We start from the raw sequence: 19,813 nt of genomic DNA, 5'->3' as shown, positions 1-19,813 counted from the left end.
CATGATATATATATATATATTTATTATTGTCATATAATACATATCGTCATAAGTGAATACATATTACGTCAAATAATTACTAGCGATTATAAAGACTGTTAAGGCCAAAATTATAAAAAAACGCATGTGCGTCGGTTTGGCTGTCAAAAGTTGTGTAAACCAAAAATCATTGATAAATCGTAAATAATGGTTAAGTTAACCGCTGAATTAGTGCAGCAATCGCTTCAGCACACAAATCCATGTCGCGATCGCGAGCTGGACCTCAGGGGTAATATTTTTTGTTCACAATAATTTTTACAAATCCAGAAATGGACTTAAAACTTTCGGTAAATTTTAGTGTATTATATTGCTTATATCATATGCAACTAATACTAATCACATAGAACTATCAAAGTTTGTTTTAAATCGGATGTTCATCGATTGTTACAACATAACCTACAAATGTAATAATTTTTAACATTATTATTAATTGCAGGTTATAAAATACCTCAAATTGAAAACATGGGCGCTACGTCTGATCAGTTCGACTGTATCGATTTATCGGACAATGATATTCGCAAAATAGACGGATTTCCACTCTTGAGACGTCTCAAGTGCTTATTATTAAACAATAATCGTATAGTGTGAGTCGAAAATCCATTACTATTGTGTTAAAACATGCTATACGTATAAATTATATTTTATTTTGAATTATATAGGAGGATAACGGAAGGTTTAGAACAATACGTTCCAAACATTGAAACGATAATATTAACCGGCAATCAAATGCAAGAATTGGGCGACCTCGATCCTCTAGCGACGTTGATGAACTTAAAAACGCTGTCGTTATTACAAAATCCTGTCACGTACAAACCTCATTATAGGTAAATGTGATGCTTTATTTTGTATAATATTTAATTGTTATTTATTTTTGTTTTATAATATTTGTAGGCAGTATGTGGCGTTTAAATTCCCCACTTTGAGACTATTAGACTTCAGGAAGATCAAACAGAAGGAACGCGACGAGGCAAACGCTATGTTCAAAAGCAAGAAAGGCAAAGAGCTCCAAAAAGAGATTGCCAAAAAGGCTAAGACGTTCGTTCCGGGCGGTAACATTCCGGAAACGACGAAAACGATGGGTTCGATTTCTTTATTTATATGTATAATGATTAAATATGATTTTGTTATTAATTTATGTTATTTATATAGTTGCAACACCGCAAGAAATATATAAGATTAGAGAAGCAATCAAGAACGCGTCATCGTTGGCTGAAGTGGAACGTTTAACGAGAATGTTACAGACTGGACAAATTCCCGGACAAAAACCACCAATTGCTACCAATGGACAAACTGTCGAAAGAGGTAATATTGAAGACACTTCCGATAATCTACGATATAATATGAGTAATAATTTATAATATTCATTTTAGAAGAAGACGAGGAAATGGAAGAACCCGTTAACGGCTCTCATTGATGTTTACAACAAATAGGTTACGTTGTTTCTTATCTTTACTTGAATGAAGTATATACTTGTTATACATATATGTATAACAAGTCAGTTTGATTTTCTTAAATATTTAAGATATGTAAGTTGAAAGGAACGAATAAACTACACGAGATGTTATAAATCTCTTAATTTTGTATAAACTATATGCGTTTTTTATTTGATCGGTGAGAAGCGATTAATCACCCGTTATTCCTAGTTCATTCTGGTTAGATATAGTTTAGTTAAAGATCGATTTTATGTTTCAGAGTGATCCTGCTAATGCGACATTTGGTTTTTATGTATGTTTTTATCTTTCTCTATTTTATTTTTAGTTGCAGATGAATATTATTATAAGAAACCGCATATTTAGGGATTGTTACAATAAGGGAAACATTATTGTTACAAATGAAGGAGTAAACTGATAATTTCACAATTTATTATTAATTTAATATTTTTGAATTAAATAAACAGTTACAAATAAAATTATATTGAGTCATTATTTCCTTATTCTGATTAAAAATTATCCTATTTCAAATTCAGGTACGTCCACAGTTAAAGTTTAAAAAATGATCACAAAAAGTTTTTGAAAGAATCATGCTTTGACTACCTGGTCAATTATATAAATATGTTTTAATAAAATAGTCATGGTAAAAGTCATTGAATCGTAATGTCATTTTAGATATAATTATTTGTCGCGTTATGATTGAAGTAATTCAATATAGGCATCAATATCTTCATTTGCATCACACTTTTGATACTACTTCGCTTTTCAGGCATCACGGTCAACATGCTGTCTATAACTCGCTGCAAATCAGGATCGTAATAACACGTGTTTATCGGAATTATATTTCCAGATACGATCTGATTCACGAGGCCGATGAGTGTCTAAATGAAAAACGCAAATCAGTAACAAATATATCTAAATCGACACAAATTGTTATTACCGTCGCGTTAAAAGCTCTCTTGTGAGTGCACATTTCGTATAACAAGCATCCTAATGCCCACACGTCAGTTTTGCAATCGTAAGGTTTGTTTTCGCATAGTTCCGGCGCTAAATAATACGGCGTTCCGATAATCGTGGTGGCCAAGTCTTTCCTAAAATCGATATATAATTACAAATATTTTATTTATTAAAAATCGGCAGATTTCGTTATGGTTACTCCAAAATCCTAGCTATTCCAAAGTCGCCAATCTTGATTGTGTTTCCATAAGGACCGGACATCATAATATTTTCAGCTTTTAAGTCACGATGAATTATATTTTTACTGTGAATGTGTTGTACCCCCATTAGGATTTGACAGAAGAAATATAATATTTCCTGAAATTAATTTCATAAATGTAATTTAATATTTCTTTCTTTTTTTTTACTATTATATACTACATACTTCTTGCGGTACTAAATAATGTTCTCGTTTTATCATATATTCCGCCAAATTTCCGTTATTGGCATACTCCATTGCTATGTAAACAAATTTACTATCGCAAAAGCTCTCGTAATATTTTATGATGAAAGGATGAGATAGATTCGATAAAACTTTGATTTCATTGTGCACTTCCTGTAATAATAATGAGCATCGTTCGTCAATTAGATCAAGATTTACATTCTACCTACCATTCAAAAACTAAATAAAAATATACTGTTTGTTTTTCATTTTCTGATGAATTCACAGGAACTTCTTTTAAAACAACAAGTTGATTATCGGCAATTCTGGTGGTTAATAAGACGGTACTGAAAAATTGAGTATTTTAGTATAATCTATATTTATGTAAGTATAAATTATTCCTTATGTAAAAGACAAACCCATATGTTCCTTTTCCGACACATCCCATCACTAAATAGTCTTTAATTAATACGTTGAATTGCCAATCCATTTTTATTGAAGTTATCGGGTGCACATAGTTTGAGTTTGTTGTTCTGAACTCTGATTTTATTGGCCACAACAGCTATTTTTAAGCCAATAATATTAACATAATCAATGTTGCAACTTGTAAATAATTATGAAATTATTTAGTATGATAAATGTTAGATATATTTTTAAAAATACGTTCATTTCAATGAGTTTATCAGTGATTTTTAGATATATAATACATTTTTTGCTGTAGTATAAACGCAATCTAGTTAATTTGACAAACTATCACGCTTTACTTTCTAAATATATCCTTCGTATTTTACCTTTTGGCAATATTGTCGTTAAAACGAAACGATACATTTTTATCCAGAAGAATAATAAAAACAGTCCTAACGCAATAAGGAGTGGTTGAGAGTTTCGACGTCATTGTCATGCCTAGGGCCGGCCCTAGCTCATTTAGCGCCCCAAGGGAAAACTAAGCTGCTACCCCTCCACATATCACTACATTACATTTAAACATGACCCGATACACATTCAAAAATCATACACCAATTATCTTTTGTAAATAATTTTAAAATTTATAGTAATTATTTAATAAATTTATGCATTTAAGACATACAAATTTGTAGATCAACGCTGAAAAATAGCAGCGAAAACAACTATGTGGTAACCACAGAACAAAGAATATAATAGTAACTAAGTGTACACAGAAGAGCGACAAAGTGCATGGAGTAAAATAAAATTTCAATGCAATCCTTTTTTAATGAATGTAAAATTATTATCTATGTATATTTAAAAAAGTTATAATATAGTATGCAGTTTAAAATATGATTAAAAATGGCGACTTTAGAACCTCAGTGCAATTGACATATTCTCGAAAATAATTTATAAGTAAGTACAATATAAAAAGTACGTGTGTTATAGTATTTACAAACAGGAATAAAGGCTAGCTGGTTGTTGTCATTTATGCGGTAGTAGTCTCCACAAGCTATAAATTGGTAAATAATCTCACTTATATTTTGTTTTACAAATTTCCTTCGCATGTCTAAAAATGTCTGATATTCTATAAATTTTAAAATTAGTTCTAGTTATTTCTAAAGAATTTAATTCAGTCATTAGAAGATTAATGTTATATATTTAAAATATATTTTAGTTATGTAGTTATGGTACTACAAACATTTACCCACTTACTTTTAGATACAATATAAAAATATATATGTATCTATTTTATTGTTCTATTTTTATTAATTTAAAATTAATAATTTCTATTCGAATTTTAGTTTTGGGCATGTCATTGTTTGCTGGACTTTTTGACAAATAATTGAGATAACAACCAGTGGTACAATAAAAACAATCAAACTTAATAGAGTAGTTAATCACTAGACTAAATATTGCTCTGTAATTGTTTTGTAAGCATTAAGATATTATTATATTATAAATATGATAGGAATATATTTAGATAAAATGTGTAAAATAATAGACCAAATTGAGTTATTTCTTTATTCATGGCGACTTATACAATTTATACTTAAATAATGTTGAAAAAAAATATAAAGTAAATGCATGTATTACTATTCCATATATGTAATTAATGTAAAAACTATTCAATTGAGGTTTTTGTACATTTGTATATACATATACGTGTATACATGATTTAATATTGTTAATACAAGACATATTAATAATGCCTATCAAGATTATTTTGTTCAGTCATTATTATTACAATAATTAAACTATCGATTTTATTTATTAACACATCGAGTCATGGATAATTAAATATAATATGTACAACATTACACTAGAATTGCCATTAAACATTGAGCATATGATTATTTTTTATATAATATGTAGGATAAAACTAATTAATATAAATAAACCTATCAAGTGGCAGCTGTATTATAAATTAGACTCAAGGAATATTTGGAGTACTCTTGTTTCCTTTGCTGGCACGTCCCGCTTTACGTTTACTATAATTGCAACAATCAATTATGAACGCGAAAGTAGCTACCAAAAAACATGCAGCCCAAAATATCACCAAAGCGATTATAGTACTTTCTTCGGCATATTCCCAAATCTGATTAGAACGTTCCATTCCGGCGTTGACCAATATTTGAGTTCCGTTTGGAGTTGGACATGGGACTTGAATGATTATATCTTTATGCTGGGTCTATAAAAAAAAAAAAAATTGGCTTATAAAGTATTATATATACCAAGATATATTGTAAAGTGAGATAAAAGTACACAGTACATAACTAAGTATGTACTTTGACTCACTTTATACATTATTATGTATTAAAAATTACTTACTTGTTTATTTTTACACGTCGCTAACTGATTAGATTGTATAGCTTCTGGACTGAATTCTTTAGATGCTATTAAAGACATAATCCATCTCGGTGGTGATACATATTCTAACCATCTAGCATAGAACGTCATATCCAAATGATGTATTGTAAAACCACTCGCAATGAACATTATCGTTAGTAATAAAATATTAAAGCAAGCGGATAATCGACACGGTGGAATCAAATAAGCGATAGCTTTTATAAACATTTGTATGCAGCAGATATAAACTGACATATATCCTGAAATATTCAATAATTATTATTTATAAATATCCTGAAATATTTAATTATTATTAGTAATAAATATAACGCTTAAAACGTACCAAGGTATAAATAAAATCCATTATAATTATCATGGCCTTGCATGTATAAGCCGGCCATCGAATAGCAGGGTATTAAATAGGCCAACCATACGCAAACTGATGGTGGAATATCCGATATCAGCTAAAGTTAAAATTGTAGATTAACATGGCATCAAATTATAAAAAGATATTTTTATATATGTACCTCAGTTAAAATATATATTGTTCTTCCGTATAGTCCAATATCAATATCTCGTTCAACATATTTTCTAGAAGAACTTATCTGCTTCATAGTAACTAATAGCAAAAGTGGCCATACGGTCAAACACATGGTTGAATAATGATATCCAAGACGATCGTTGTGCTCAAATTTAGAATCACTCGTTGGTAAATCCCAAAATATTGCACCCATAATCAGAGATAAAATAGCAGCTATGATTAAGTGCGTGATCCAGTTGATCAATGTGTTTGGTTGAGCGAAGAATATAGTTTTTCTAAAAATGTTTAATGATTTTATTTGTTCTAATGTTGTACTTTATGAAAAACTTACTTTAAAAGCATCCAAGACTGGCTAATTGGGTTTGCTTTGCAAGTCGAGTTTGGTAAAGGTATCGGTGGAACCAGAGGAATATTACTATCAGTATCGCCTCTTATTCGCATCTGCGTGCTTCTAAATATCTCAGCTAATTGTTCTATACGACCAGATGATTCTAGCATAGCAGCTGCAGAAAGATCGTCAAGTGTTACTAGATCAACTGTAAGAATAACATACAATAAGATTAAATATAGATCAGTGTTATAATAGTTGGGTTATTAAATTATAGCTATTTTATTACTGCATAAACAGGTTTGAATTTGCATACTTGTTCAACAATATAAATAAAGAAAGTACTAAACTAAGCATAAGACTCTACGGTTTGCAAAAAACACTGGAAATAGACTGTTTTTGAAGACATATAATTGAAAGAAATAAGGTATAAAACTAAATATGATTTATTAAGCATGAGTACAAAATATGATGATTTTATTTTATAAATTTAGAGTATTATACTTACGGTAATAATCTGATGGATTCTTAAAGGCTGGACACGGATAATCGATGGAATTGAAATACGGTATCAAATCACGTCTATAACCGCTGTACATGGTTCTACCGGCCGATATGAGGAGAACTTTAGTGAGCATAGCGAAGATTTCATACGTCGGAGGATGAAGTGACATGATCACAATCCTTCCTGTGCTCGCCCAATTCTTAAGATATTCTATTAAGAAGAACGTGTCGAATATGTCCATTTCTTTTGTAGGTTGATCTAGGATTAACACTACAGTATCTAAGAGCATGTGGCATGCTACATTTAGTCTTCTAAGTTCGGATCTAGTGAGTCTGCCGACGTTTGTTAGTCTGACTTGCTCTAAGCCCAATTCTTCTATCAAGATATTTATCTGAAATTATATTAAATCATGTATAGATTATACAAGCAATATTCTTGCATCACTTTTATTATACTCACTCTATCTTTCGCGTCTACTTTTATATGAGACATTTTAGAATTTGGCCATTTCAGTTGAGAATGAAACTTCAGTGTTTGAACAACGGTCATATCGGGACACAAATCAATGTTGTTCCTCACATAAGCCGTTGTGATTTGTAACATGTCTTTCGAAACATGCTGTCCGTTTAAAATTATATCACCGGATAATTTCTTATCGACGCCAGACAAGACGTTCAATAATCCGGTGGCTTCTCCTTCAGCTGTGGCCATTACTGCTAATATATCTCCGGCTTTAGCTTCACAGTTTATATCAGAGACGAGCAGCATAGATTTATTTTCTTTCGATGCTATTTCTAGATTCTTAATTTGTAAATTTGGATATATATACGCCGAATGCGGTCCGTCGTATTCGTCTCTTATCATAGACGACATTGGATGGCCTTTCCTAGATTGTGCTAAAGATAAGTGACTCTCAGCTTTTGACATCGGATGACCTAATTGACTTGTGGGCATAATGATACTAAAAATTATACGTTTTTATTCATATTATATACTTTACAAAAATTGTTTTATTTTAATATTCACCTGTGATCGACATCATTTCCAAATTCCGCTACACTATTGCGTCTATTGTAAGACTGTCTTATACCATAATTTCTTGACTCGAGTGCTAGTAGATTTGCTTCACTAACTGATTTATTTCTAGAGCTGGTATATTGTCCTTGATGAGAGCTCGGTTCTCTGATTCCAGCTTGTTGCATCGCCACCAAAGGAATACCGTTCGACTGAAAAAATTTTTACTCAAAAATCTAATTTTTATTCTAAAGTTAAAATATAAACATACCTGATATGAAGGATGAACGTTTTGCATTCTAAAATCCGGATCTGATCTATATTTTCTACTCTGTTTGTAATGATTTGATGTTTCATTATCAGAGCTATCATAGCCTGAAGAATTCTCTCTTGCTCCTCTATTTGCTCTTGATACTCTGTAAGATGAATTGAATTTACTATTTATATTAAATACTTATAGAATTTATAATTTATGCGAAAGCTAAATGTATGAACCAAGTAAAATAACTCTTATGTATCACTGAAGAAATGCTTTTGAAACATTAGATTAGAGAATAAACACTATAAAATCTATTTGTATATGTGTTGTATGGCTAATTATATTATTATATTTTTATAATATTAATAGTAACCTAGGTACTGGTTTCATTCCACTCCCGATTGAAGTCTTTGCTTTAGGAGTTCCTGATCGTTGAGAGCCATTATGGTTCGGTGGAAAGACTCGTGGAAGTCCAAATTTCAGATATGTATACATATTAGAACCCAACGCTGATCTATTCATTGATAAAAGTATAAATTAATATTTATATAAACTTATAATGATACATTTTTGTAACAAAGTATACTTTGGTCCATATCGTGGGTGTGCCAAAATCGATTGAACGGTAGTATCTCTCAGTTGAAAGTTTCCATAGGGCAGTGGGCTTTTGTCGGTGCTTCCCAAAGCGCTGTCGGTGAAGTCGGAGTTCAAATTTTGTCTGTTGATTGATATAATATATTTTATTAAGTAAATAATTTTGTATATGATTTAAGTACAAACCTGTATATAGACCAAGCGTGAAGATCTTCCGATTGCATACCACGGGGATCGTGCATAAAAGGATTAGACGGTACTGAGTACCGTCTTTCAGGCCCATAAGGGCCGGTTACTGACATGTTAGTGTGATTTTATAAATCTGAAACAAATAAAAGAAATGATTAGAATATTTAGTTAATGTTGTTAAAGTTATTTATTTATAAATAAAATGCAATGTAGTATTTATAAACATTTTCACGTTTAAAAAGTGTTCTTACAGAATTCAGATTATAACCTGTATTTCAAAAATGGTAAAACTACTATCAGTGGCAATGAATATGTTTGACATCCAACTTGTTTTTATAAAGGTTAAGATACTAAGTTTATGTTCACAGTTCATAATAAACTTTACAGGAATATAAAAAGGTTTTTACTGCTAGTTTAATATTATATCTATTAACTTTGTTAGGCTAAATACGTTTTTTAATACGTTTTTTATTGATGCGTTCATAAAAAAATGATTACACTTAACTTTTTTTTATTGAACGCCTTAAATATAAATCAACTATGCAATAGAATAAATTAATAAATATTCCAATTTATTTTTTGATTAATATTTCAATTATAGTTATATCTTTAGGCAAAATTTCACTTTTAATATATACCGTGACAATCTAAAAGTTTATTTTTTATTTTTAGTAGTGATTAAATAAGTCGTGTTATATTTGGCTATTCCTACATATATTTTATTTAATATTAAATCAAGATTATATGTATCAGGAAATTATATTCTAGAATTAATTTTAGCAGCATACAATTTCACTAGTGTCTATCAGATAAATTATATTATCGTTAGTGGAAATATGTGTATACTGGTATAAGGACTTTACTAGTGAAAATATACCTTTATTGAAAAATACACAAATATATACATGGCATTTAAATAAATAAATAAGTATACTACATATGGAAAAGTTGAAATCATATAATTTAACTAGCATCTGCCAGATAAATTATATTTTCACAGGTAAAAAATATATCCAGCGGTGAAAATGTATTCCGATATGATTTCACTGAAATGAGCAGTTTTAAAATATTTTCTGGATAGAGTCGACTGTTTTTAGATTATTTTTGAAGGATAACCCAATAATTTGCTTTTTCCAAGGGGGGGGGGGGGCAAAAGTTCACCAGTCAGTTGTCATTTTCTTTAATATTTCGATTGCATTAAGATTCATAGCATTTCATTAAATCCTATGCATTTTCCTAGCCAAATTCAAGGGGGGGAGGGGGCAATTGCCTTGCTATCAGAATTTATTTAATTGATATTCTTTGTATATAAAACAGCTTTAGGGTAAAAATATGCATGTAGTATAAATAAAATATACTTGAAATATATCAATCGAAATACAAAATATAGAAAGTACTTGATATGGTAAGAAATATTCTACAGTTTTACAGTTGTTTACAGTTTTCAATATTAAAAATAGCATTTTTCGATAGCAGGATACAGTAATCAAAAAAAAATTCAAAGTAACAGGTCAAAAAAATTGGTATTCTCAAATATGCACATTATTATCAATTATACAACGAAACAGTTAAAAAATTAATGATGGTTTTATTCGGCGAAAGTGGATCAATGAAATTATTTTAATGCTGCATATTGATTTCTGATTTCTGAACAGAGTATAAATTATTTATATTTGATTATCGATAGTCATTGAAAAAATATGCAGTATTTTTCAAAATTTCGTAAAAAATACTAACTACGAATTTTCGCTAAGCTTAAGGGTCCACTTCTAGGAGATGGACTGAAAGACCAGCGAGATTAATGGATAATATTTTTTTTTAATATTTCTTTGTAACTGGACAGGTGTTAGTCTAATACGTTACAAATAATAAACGTCACCATAGAGATGGGACCAGTTTTTAATAATAACGTATTTTTGTAAGAAAAATCGATCCAGCGAATCTGTATCATCACCTTACAGACTACGTTTTTGACCTTAAAATAAAAATGAAGGTCTGTCGCTAAGTCTGTCCAATCTCGGTGGCCTTCGGGTTTATAAGAAGGTGCGTTTGGGGCGTTTCAGCCATAATATACAAATGCTTGTTAATATTATAGTTATACGGTGCAGTTAGCTATTGAAGTTATGACTATTTATTATACTATTATATTTATCGGTTCAGTGTTATTCGTTATTAGCATTACGTTACGCTACACGTGTTCCATACCAAGAAAACCACATTATTTGATGATAACTGAATAGCCATCTTTGTTAGTTGTGTCGTTCATCATTCAGCACGGTAGCTGGGCGCCTTGACCTCGTCGCCATCAGTTATGATGGCTTTATAGAATGTTTATACAATAAATTCAATATGCAGCGCGCGTATGAATAAGGGTCTGAAATTTAGCAATACTTTGCGCAACGTTGCGGAGGCTTATTCTTTCAATTAGACGTATGTACAATAATGCAAACACACATCGAGAAAGGAAATGCCGAAGGCCTGACGATGGATGGACATTGCGACAAAAGGCTGTGGAAACAAACCGTCGCTTTTGTCGAATAAAGCCCGATAATATTGTCAGCAAATATGTTTGCACAGTTATGTTTGTACAACTACGTCTGCCTCTTCTTCGTCTGTGAATTCTTTAACCCCACAACTAGTATTTCCAAATCATTAATATCGATTTAATCAACAACACGGTTCGGTGTGTTAACATCGGAGCATTTGTGTTTGTGAATGAAAGGAAGTGTGTTGCGAAATTGCATAATAAAGTGTGAAAAAAACACATTGCTTATTGTAGTAAACGAGCGTGACGAATGATTAATCATTATAATGCGTTCAATAGTAAAAAGTCGAATCTTGGCATTTGAGATTGCATATATGATATATATCGACAATGTATCTAAATTAGTCTATTATTTATTTAGGTATAAAAAATGCCTAAAAATTGAAATTGATTTGATCTTCTGCAAAGCAATGCCAAAGTTTAATTTCAATAATTTTCTATCTTATTTACTATTTATTGATAGATTTATGAGCTATACAATGATTAGTTTATTATTGTAGTATTGTATAATCAAGCTTCAAAATCCTTATGTATTATAGCATTCAATTATCTTGTACCACTAAAGGATAGTACGATTAATAAGGCTCAATAAATTTCATACACGACCTCAGATGAGTCATATTATCCAAGTACGTATAACGTTGTTTAACAGCAACAAATCGGATAAGTAATACGCAAATGAATTACGGAAACGTAGGAATGCGGCTGTGATACATAGAACTACGTATAACTCAATAAGTTTACTGTTAATTATAACTAGAAGTGGTAGTTGTTGTTCATATAGGGTAAAAAGTGTAACTGGGTGCACCAGTACTATCTGTACGTAGCTTAACCAGTCTCTGTGCTTACTCGCTTCTTATGTGGGATAAATAAATAATATCGTGTTTAAGCGGTTCGCTATTATTGTAATTAATTGTTGTGTAATAGACGCCTCGGTTTGCCATTGTTCTTTTTTCTCTTCTTGATTTTTTCTCTACCCACGCAGGACAATCACTAGTAACTCGTCTGAAGATTGCCGATTCGGCTCGGTCTCGTAATCGAATATTGTGCTCGTTCGCAAAACATTCAAAGAGCGAAAATGCAAAAAAATCGAATCATTTCTCATATTACGCAGAGTAACTTTCTCAGTAATCTCATTGTTATTGGTAAATTGCACACGTGCGATTCACAGCAAAAAATTAACTTCAATGCGCATTTTGTGAAACGGAATAGTGTAAAAATAATAAAGCATTGAATAAAATATAAAATCATAAAAAATAGAATAATTATCTATAGTTTTTTAGCTATATTTTTTATCAATTATGAAAAATTCTTAAATGATGATCGAATGACAAAAAATAAATGTTTCCGCAGACCTTGTGTAATCAAGAATTTTCTGTAATTTTATATATGAAAAAAATGGCTATGAGGTGTTTTTTTAATTTAAAATAATACATCAAATGTATTAAACAGCAAAAAATATGTATAGATTAAAATAATATTTTTTTTAATTTTCAATTTAAAAAATCACAAAAAAACAGATTTACTACATCTGACTCATATATTATACATATTATACGTGCATTTGGCTCTTCATAAATATTTAATATAAAAATACAACTAATATGTACGTAATCATAGTCGAATAGTTGTTTGTGAGTAGCATATTTAAAATAATCGTGCTGCACGTTCAAATTACTCGAAATATATATTTTGTTTATTTTTCGTTGTAATCTGGCGAGTGTACGCCCAATGCATTACAACGTAATATATATTTTGTTTATTTTTCGTTGTAATCTGGCGAGTGTACGCCCAATGCATTACAACGGGGTAAATCTGTACCAGCTGGGTAAGTCAATCAGACATATTGAACACCTACAATTAACCGTGTGACTGTCTAATAATCGCTAATATCTATATAATTAATTATAAATTATTATATGTAATTTAATTTAAAATCACTTTACATTTGGAGCTGGTTTTAAATAATATCGCATTTTTATAAACAAAAATTCGAGTCTGTTGCCGTGTCTCGAACACGTTACCTTTGGTTTACCAATCTAAGACCTTACGTACTACGCTATTCCGACCATTATTTGATAAATAAAATATCATTTTTTGTGAAAAACTTGCGCTATACAGTCAAATGAATTTAATCAGACAAATGAGTTAACGGCCAATTTATGTTTAAAATATCAAAATAATCTCTTTACGCCGCCAAATTAGCCATCAGTTTTAATGTATATTTTATTAGAGCTATTCTAGATGTATTACGTCGCAATTATCTTAAAAATCTACTTTCTTCAACTATTACCAAGGAACTGATTTTTTTCTTGATTTGTTTTTTTAAATTTTAACTTGTGAACTAGAAAATGGTTAGCAAACAATAGCTTGTATATCATTTTAATATGCATTTCTCGCTAAATAATTTTTTTTTTTTTAATGAGAACCACAGAAAAAGTGTATAGAATATAATCACATGTCAGGTAATTTATATTTTGTGGATGCAACGATTTTTGTGACACGATAACTTCTGAAATTATTGTCAAAGTTTTATTAATCTTTACTGTGATGTACACCTTGTGTACACTTCGTCTTATTTTGTAAATATCTCTATAAATATGTCGAATAAAAGGTTCACAGTTTAGGTACTTCTTTGCAATACACTTACATATAAAATTCGATAATTAAAATATATAAGTAATTATCGGAAATAAAATATTCAATCAACCGATTTATCCATACTGTCAAAGTATTGCAACTTGATTTTTCAATATTATTTTTGAATACATAAATATTTGCTGCTTTAAATTTCTGAATTTTTGTGATTTTCAATACTCGTTTTCAGCAATTAAATTAAAATATTTGTTACAACTTTGACTATTATTAAATTATTATTTCGTAAAAATATTCAAGTAAAAAGTACATTGACTGTATTTCTCCGGAAAGCGTTAAATTGATATAACAATTATTTTATAATAATATTCTGAAATGTACGAAACTCGACGCCCAAATTAAATTATTATTTTATCATGATTTTTACCTGCTACATATATTAAAACACCTGAGGTTCACTAATAAAATTTAATAAATAAAAATAATTTATATTAATAATGAGTTGTGAGTTACACTAGGAAAAAAGTATTGTAATACAAGTGCTGAAAAAGTAAATGCTTCTATATCAAAACTTTTCTGTAAAAATGCAAAGCTCGAGATTATGAGCGCAAAGGACGAAACAACAGTCAGTTAGCATAGATTCTCGACTAAATTCGTTAGTCAACCTAACCAGCCATTTAAAAAAAATGGCGTTTATTAAAAATTAAAAAGATATTCGTAGCTCTGTTTATCTCCGTCTTATATAAAAAAAGTAAATTGTTAGTAAAAGCAAAAATATTATTATTATATAATATTTCACGCGTAAAATCTATCTAATTATTTATATGTGACTTTATTGTTTGTTAAATAAAATAGCCGTTTTTTTGTAAAAACACCAAAAAAATTGGTGATACTCCTAAAATATCCAATTGGCTTCAATGCATATGTTGATATTTTATATAATATATTAATTATAAAAATAAACAAATAAAATGTCAGTTTGAGTGCGAATTACCGAAAATTTTACGCTGCACAGTTAAATAAATATCATTGTTTTATTAAATAAAATATTACTTTTTACATGTATGTGCAAATATCATTTTTTTCTTCAATATTTGACTTATAAGTCGAATGTGACCCGTAAAGCTGTAAAGTTCGTTGAACTCTGCTTTAAAGAAACTCAACTTTAAGAAAAATATTTTATTTTAAATCGTTGTTTTTCTCATATTTAACATGTATGACTTAAAAGTTTGTCAATCTATGATCCAATACGCATATGTTAATATTTATATACAAAAGTATATTTACCCACACTTTTACAATATTTTTTTCATTAAAACAATGTTATTTTTGTTCTTAGCTACTGTCACATGTAATGCTTATATATTGAGTGAAATAGAAAATAATTATGGCATTCAATATTTTTTATAGGTATAATAATAAAATGTATCCAAATAATGAACAAAATACGATATAAGCTTCATTTGGTGTTTATCTGGCTATGAAACTAACTTTACTGTCCTTACATTAAATATTAAAAGTGATTAATTTATTGAATTCTCATATTTTTTATGTAATTAGTAATTATAATATTTTTGCGGCAACCCCGGTGACCGTTGGTTAAGAAAAGCAATTCTAAAATATTTCATTAAAATTAGCGTAGAACACAAAAGTTAAATGAATCAATCGGATGCATTAAAAAATTATCTGCTAGTCTACAGAAACCATCGGCAAAATCGTAAGCAAGTTTAAACTAATGCTGTATGATTAGTCGACTGCAAATGCCCTTATTATACCCCCAATATTCGCAATTGGTCATGGTAGCAAATAGTGGGCGAGCACTAAATCTCCCTCAGGCTGGCTTTGTGTATAAATACGGATTTAAAGTGCTCAAATCAATAATCAAATGGAGCCGTCGACGGAAAATATTGAAAAAAAACAGCCGCTTCTCTCTTCACGTCGACCATACACAAAATAAACACATTTGACACAATTTATATCAGATGTTATTATTTTAGAAAATAATATTTATATTATAAGAAAAAATTAAAAATATAAAATAATCTGTTCGGAGAATATTTTTCCAAACGTTCTTGAAAATTGTAGCATTAGATACAAAATATATTTAATATACAAAGGGGAGTTTAGTAGGTCATATATTTACAAGCAGTCGATCGTGTGGCACATGACACATATTCAGTTGTATTTTCACGATTTCAATCTGATCGCTATCTGAGATTCTAGTAAGAGTGATCGGTGGGTGAGATAGTGCCGTTGCGCCAACTTATTGCCGAACGCACAAATTAACCAACTTTTATGTATGTGATTTGCGAAATTTTACAACGCAAATGTGCAACGAAACAATAATTAAAAAGCAATGCGTTTTAACAGCGCAATTATTAAATTTATTTTCAATTTCACACAAATGAAACGCGTGATACGATAAAATATTGTATTACTCTTTCTTGTGTAAATCGACGCTCACGGCAATTATCGCGGTACAAACAAGCATCTTATTAGTTGAAATATCAACGGAAAATACATACAAGTAGCACAAATTAATGGTTAGTTTCCTATGTTCATTAATCATAGAAAATATAATTGCTTTATAATAGATAAGTTTAATTCTAAATATTTACGGATTAATTGATTATTATTGTATTTTAAATGTAAGTATTGTAATTGTTTTTTTATTATATTTTTTATTATACATATATAGAAATAATTAAGCAAAATATATTTATAAATAATTGATAAAAAAAATTAGCCTGAAAAAATCGTCATGATGTGACGATTTTTTCGTCCTTTGATGCTAATTCGTTCATTTATATGCTGCAACTTCTCCGTTGCGTATTTTTTTATTGCTTGTGTTAGATTTAGACTTCGGAAAAGTGAATTATCAGCAATTAATATAATGGTGTAGAATTGGCAGAGTGATCCAATATGTTGGCAGCACTGTAAATCAGACAGCTGTCAATAATCACGCGTTTTCAAACCGTCGTTTCAATTTTTTCAAGGAAGGCAAAGGTTGGCTTGTCAGTGGTCGTTGTTCTAATATTTCGATTTCATAAAGATTCATAGTATTTTTAATTGAATGACATGCATTTTTCTGGTAAAGTTCAGTCCCTGTTTAGAATCAACGTTAAAAGCAATAAAATCGTGCCGTCACAGTGGAAACGCTCGGTTATATAGCATTCATATTAATACTTTTTATAACAATATTACGACTTGAAGCATATCTTAAGATAGGAGAGCGCAAAAATCACTTTTGCGAAGTCAAAAATCCACGCCAAAAGCAGTAAAATCGTGACGTCGCCGTCGCAGTGAAAACGCTTGTTTATCTAGCGTTCATATTAAGACTTTTTATAACAATATTACGACAATAAGTGAGAATGAAATGAAGCACATCTAAACCAAATTTTGATCAATAGGAGAACACAAAAAACAATTTTCACTTTTCAGAAGTCAAAAATCCATGTCAAAAGCAATAAAATCATTCCGTCGCCATCGCAGTGAAAACGCTCGGTTATGTAGCGTTCATATTAAGACTTTTTATAACAATATTACGACTTACAATACGTGAGAATTGAATGAAGAACATCTAAACCGAATTTTGACCATTAGGAGAGCGCAAAAAACAATTATCCCTTCTCAGAAGTCAAAAATCCACGTCAAAAGCAATAAAATCGTGCCGGCGCCGTCGCAGTGGGAACGCTCGTTACCGAGCGTTCCCACTGCGACGGCGCCGACACGATTTTATTGCTTTTGACGTGAATTTTTGACTTCTGAGAAGTGATAATTGTTTTTGCGCCCTCCTATTGACCAAAATTCGGTTTGAATTTACTTTGACTGATACTCTCATATCAAAAGTCCGTAGTAATATCGATACGGATATCTATCATGTATTTAAAATATAGTATAATATCGAAGTGCATACTAACTATGGAGCAATATACGAGATGCGACATCTGTCTGTACTTCTTCCGCTTATTTTCCCTTGAGAGATGAGTTGGCTTAGTATGTATTTTGTACTTTTCTAAAATTATAAATAGTTTTAGAACTTTCATTAGGATAGGTATAGGTTTTAACAGAAAATGTACATTGAGTTTCATAGACATATTAGCATTAAATTTATATTTTCACAATTAGAAATATGTATGTACTGTCAAAAAAGTATTTGGATTTCACTAGTGAAAATATAACTTCACTGAAAAATACAGAGGAGGCCATTTAATTTATATTATTATTTATAATTAATATAAGATGTCATTAAATTTGTACTTTTTTAGATATGATATCCTTCAATATAAACAACGCAATAATCTATTGTACAATTGAAGGACTGCTCTCGATTAAAATAAAACATTCAGCCTAATTAATCCTCGCGACGTTATAGACTTATAATAGGACGCAAAATAATAAATATATGACAATTGATTCATCAGCATCAACTTCACGATTCGGAATTTAATGCTCTCAAAATATATTGTCTAAATATCGAATTGAATTAAATCAGTAATTTAATTTATTTAAAGATGTGTGTAAATGTAAAACAAAACTTGTTAAATTGAGAACCATGGATAACAAAACACATGTCTAGGTTTTGAGCGGCTGGCACAGACCGGTCAAAAAATAGATTTTAAGATTTAGTAATTTGACAATTCCAGGTTAAAGGTTTAGGAATTACTAAAACTTTTTACCGTTAAATATTGATAGAAATATATCTGAGTAAGTAATGAAATAAAATGCTGAAAATTTTATTATCAAATCATTTAAAATGGCTTCAGAAAATAGAAAATATATTGGACATGACATAGATGCCTTTGGACTGCAATGGTATAACTGAAAACTGAACGGGCGATTTCAATAACAGGAACAATCAAAACAAAGGTAAAAACCAATTTATAATAAGAAACGTATTATATTATTTTACAATTACAATAAATATGCTGAATATGCTTGAAATGCTAAAAATCAGATAAATATATTATTTTTTACATTTTTAATTTTTGTAGAAGAGAAGAAAATTTTAATTAATTTTAATTCATAATTGAATAATTTTATAATGTGTTTTTTGCTTCAATAAGATGTAAAAAAATTAGAACGATTTCTTAAAATTCATAAGAGTTTTTATTTGATATTTTCCAAAAAAAAAAAGCGATTCTACAGAGGTTAATCTCAAAGCAAATCGGCAAAAACATTAAATAGTCACCTATTACAACCTTAATGTGGTGACAATACCAGACTAAAACAAAGTTTAGCATTGATCTGTCGCCTATGATATTACAACGGTAGTTTTCATTTAAAATAATAGCAATGTAGTTTAACACACTCTTGCCTTAAATAATGATATTTGGCTCCCATTAAAAATGCAGTTAGCATGTTCATTTTCTGGTTCTAAGTCTTGCGATTGTATTCATTTAAAAGCACAAGAAATCTGATGGATTTTATAAACTATTTACGGCAAAAATAACAGTTCATTTTTATTATTAATGTCTTTATAAAGATTATATATATATATTGCTAATTATAAGTACGTGTGAATAAATATTTATTTTTTATTACTATTGTTTTCATTTTTTTCTAGTAATTTTAAAGCTCACGTCTCTCCAGTATATATGATA

At 29.7% G+C, this 19,813-nt stretch overlaps 3 protein-coding genes across 4 annotated transcripts in view; 1 reads left to right on the top strand and 2 right to left on the bottom strand.

The window, feature by feature from the left end:
* The first annotated feature begins 78 nt into the window (after positions 1-78).
* U2A (small nuclear ribonucleoprotein polypeptide A'-like U2A) lies at positions 79-1,629 on the top strand. The gene is made up of 6 exons (XM_088194957.1): positions 79-268; positions 476-623; positions 699-863; positions 931-1,118; positions 1,189-1,341; positions 1,410-1,629. The coding sequence occupies exons 1-6, from the start codon at positions 187-189 to the stop codon at positions 1,451-1,453; spliced, it is 780 nt and encodes a 259-aa protein (XP_088051083.1). The 5' UTR covers positions 79-186; the 3' UTR covers positions 1,454-1,629.
* Positions 1,630-1,864: 235 nt separating this feature from the next.
* LOC148230670 (serine/threonine-protein kinase Nek8-like) lies at positions 1,865-3,390 on the bottom strand. Its single transcript, XM_088194956.1, has 6 exons — positions 3,267-3,390; positions 3,104-3,194; positions 2,851-3,021; positions 2,626-2,783; positions 2,410-2,560; positions 1,865-2,350 (listed from the first exon to the last, which is right to left on the bottom strand). Exons 1-6 carry the CDS (start codon positions 3,335-3,337, stop codon positions 2,141-2,143), a joined length of 852 nt encoding a protein of 283 aa, XP_088051082.1. The 5' UTR covers positions 3,338-3,390; the 3' UTR covers positions 1,865-2,140.
* Positions 3,391-4,801: 1,411 nt separating this feature from the next.
* The window catches only part of LOC148230669 (ATP-binding cassette sub-family G member 8), a 41,256-nt gene continuing 26,244 nt past the window's right edge, over positions 4,802-19,813 (bottom strand). Inside the window, exons 2-13 of one of the 2 annotated variants that reach the window (XM_088195659.1) lie at positions 9,068-9,203; positions 8,874-9,005; positions 8,661-8,801; positions 8,300-8,444; positions 8,041-8,240; positions 7,474-7,975; positions 7,018-7,405; positions 6,513-6,717; positions 6,168-6,456; positions 5,984-6,104; positions 5,623-5,900; positions 4,802-5,482 (exon numbers count right to left, since the gene is read on the bottom strand). In XM_088195659.1, coding sequence (XP_088051785.1) covers positions 5,225-5,482; positions 5,623-5,900; positions 5,984-6,104; positions 6,168-6,456; positions 6,513-6,717; positions 7,018-7,405; positions 7,474-7,975; positions 8,041-8,240; positions 8,300-8,444; positions 8,661-8,801; positions 8,874-9,005; positions 9,068-9,183 — 2,775 coding nt within the window. In that variant the 5' untranslated portion in view covers positions 9,184-9,203 and the 3' untranslated portion in view covers positions 4,802-5,224. The remainder of the gene's footprint in view (positions 5,483-5,622; positions 5,901-5,983; positions 6,105-6,167; positions 6,457-6,512; positions 6,718-7,017; positions 7,406-7,473; positions 7,976-8,040; positions 8,241-8,299; positions 8,445-8,660; positions 8,802-8,873; positions 9,006-9,067; positions 9,204-19,813) is intronic. The other variant, XM_088195660.1, reaches the window with a different exon arrangement.

Source organism: Plectrocnemia conspersa, unplaced genomic scaffold (assembly GCF_051122295.1).
Source record: "Plectrocnemia conspersa isolate PC_06_02 unplaced genomic scaffold, ASM5112229v1 ptg000010l, whole genome shotgun sequence".
Classification (NCBI taxonomy): Eukaryota; Metazoa; Arthropoda; class Insecta; order Trichoptera; family Polycentropodidae; genus Plectrocnemia; species Plectrocnemia conspersa.
This window is presented reverse-complemented; position numbering and strand designations above follow the sequence as displayed.

Coding starts and splice junctions, on each gene's coding strand:
- LOC148230670 (XM_088194956.1), bottom strand. CDS start 3,337: ATGGATTGGCAATTCAACGTATTAATTAAAGACTATTTAGTGATGGGA. Junction 3,022..3,103: donor CAGAAAATGAAAAACAAACA/GTATATTTTTAT, acceptor TTATTATTACAG/GAAGTGCACAATGAAATCAA. Junction 2,784..2,850: donor ATTATTTAGTACCGCAAGAA/GTATGTAGTATA, acceptor AATTAATTTCAG/GAAATATTATATTTCTTCTG.
- U2A (XM_088194957.1), top strand. CDS start 187: ATGGTTAAGTTAACCGCTGAATTAGTGCAGCAATCGCTTCAGCACACA. Junction 269..475: donor TCGCGAGCTGGACCTCAGGG/GTAATATTTTTT, acceptor TATTAATTGCAG/GTTATAAAATACCTCAAATT. Junction 1,342..1,409: donor TGGACAAACTGTCGAAAGAG/GTAATATTGAAG, acceptor TATTCATTTTAG/AAGAAGACGAGGAAATGGAA.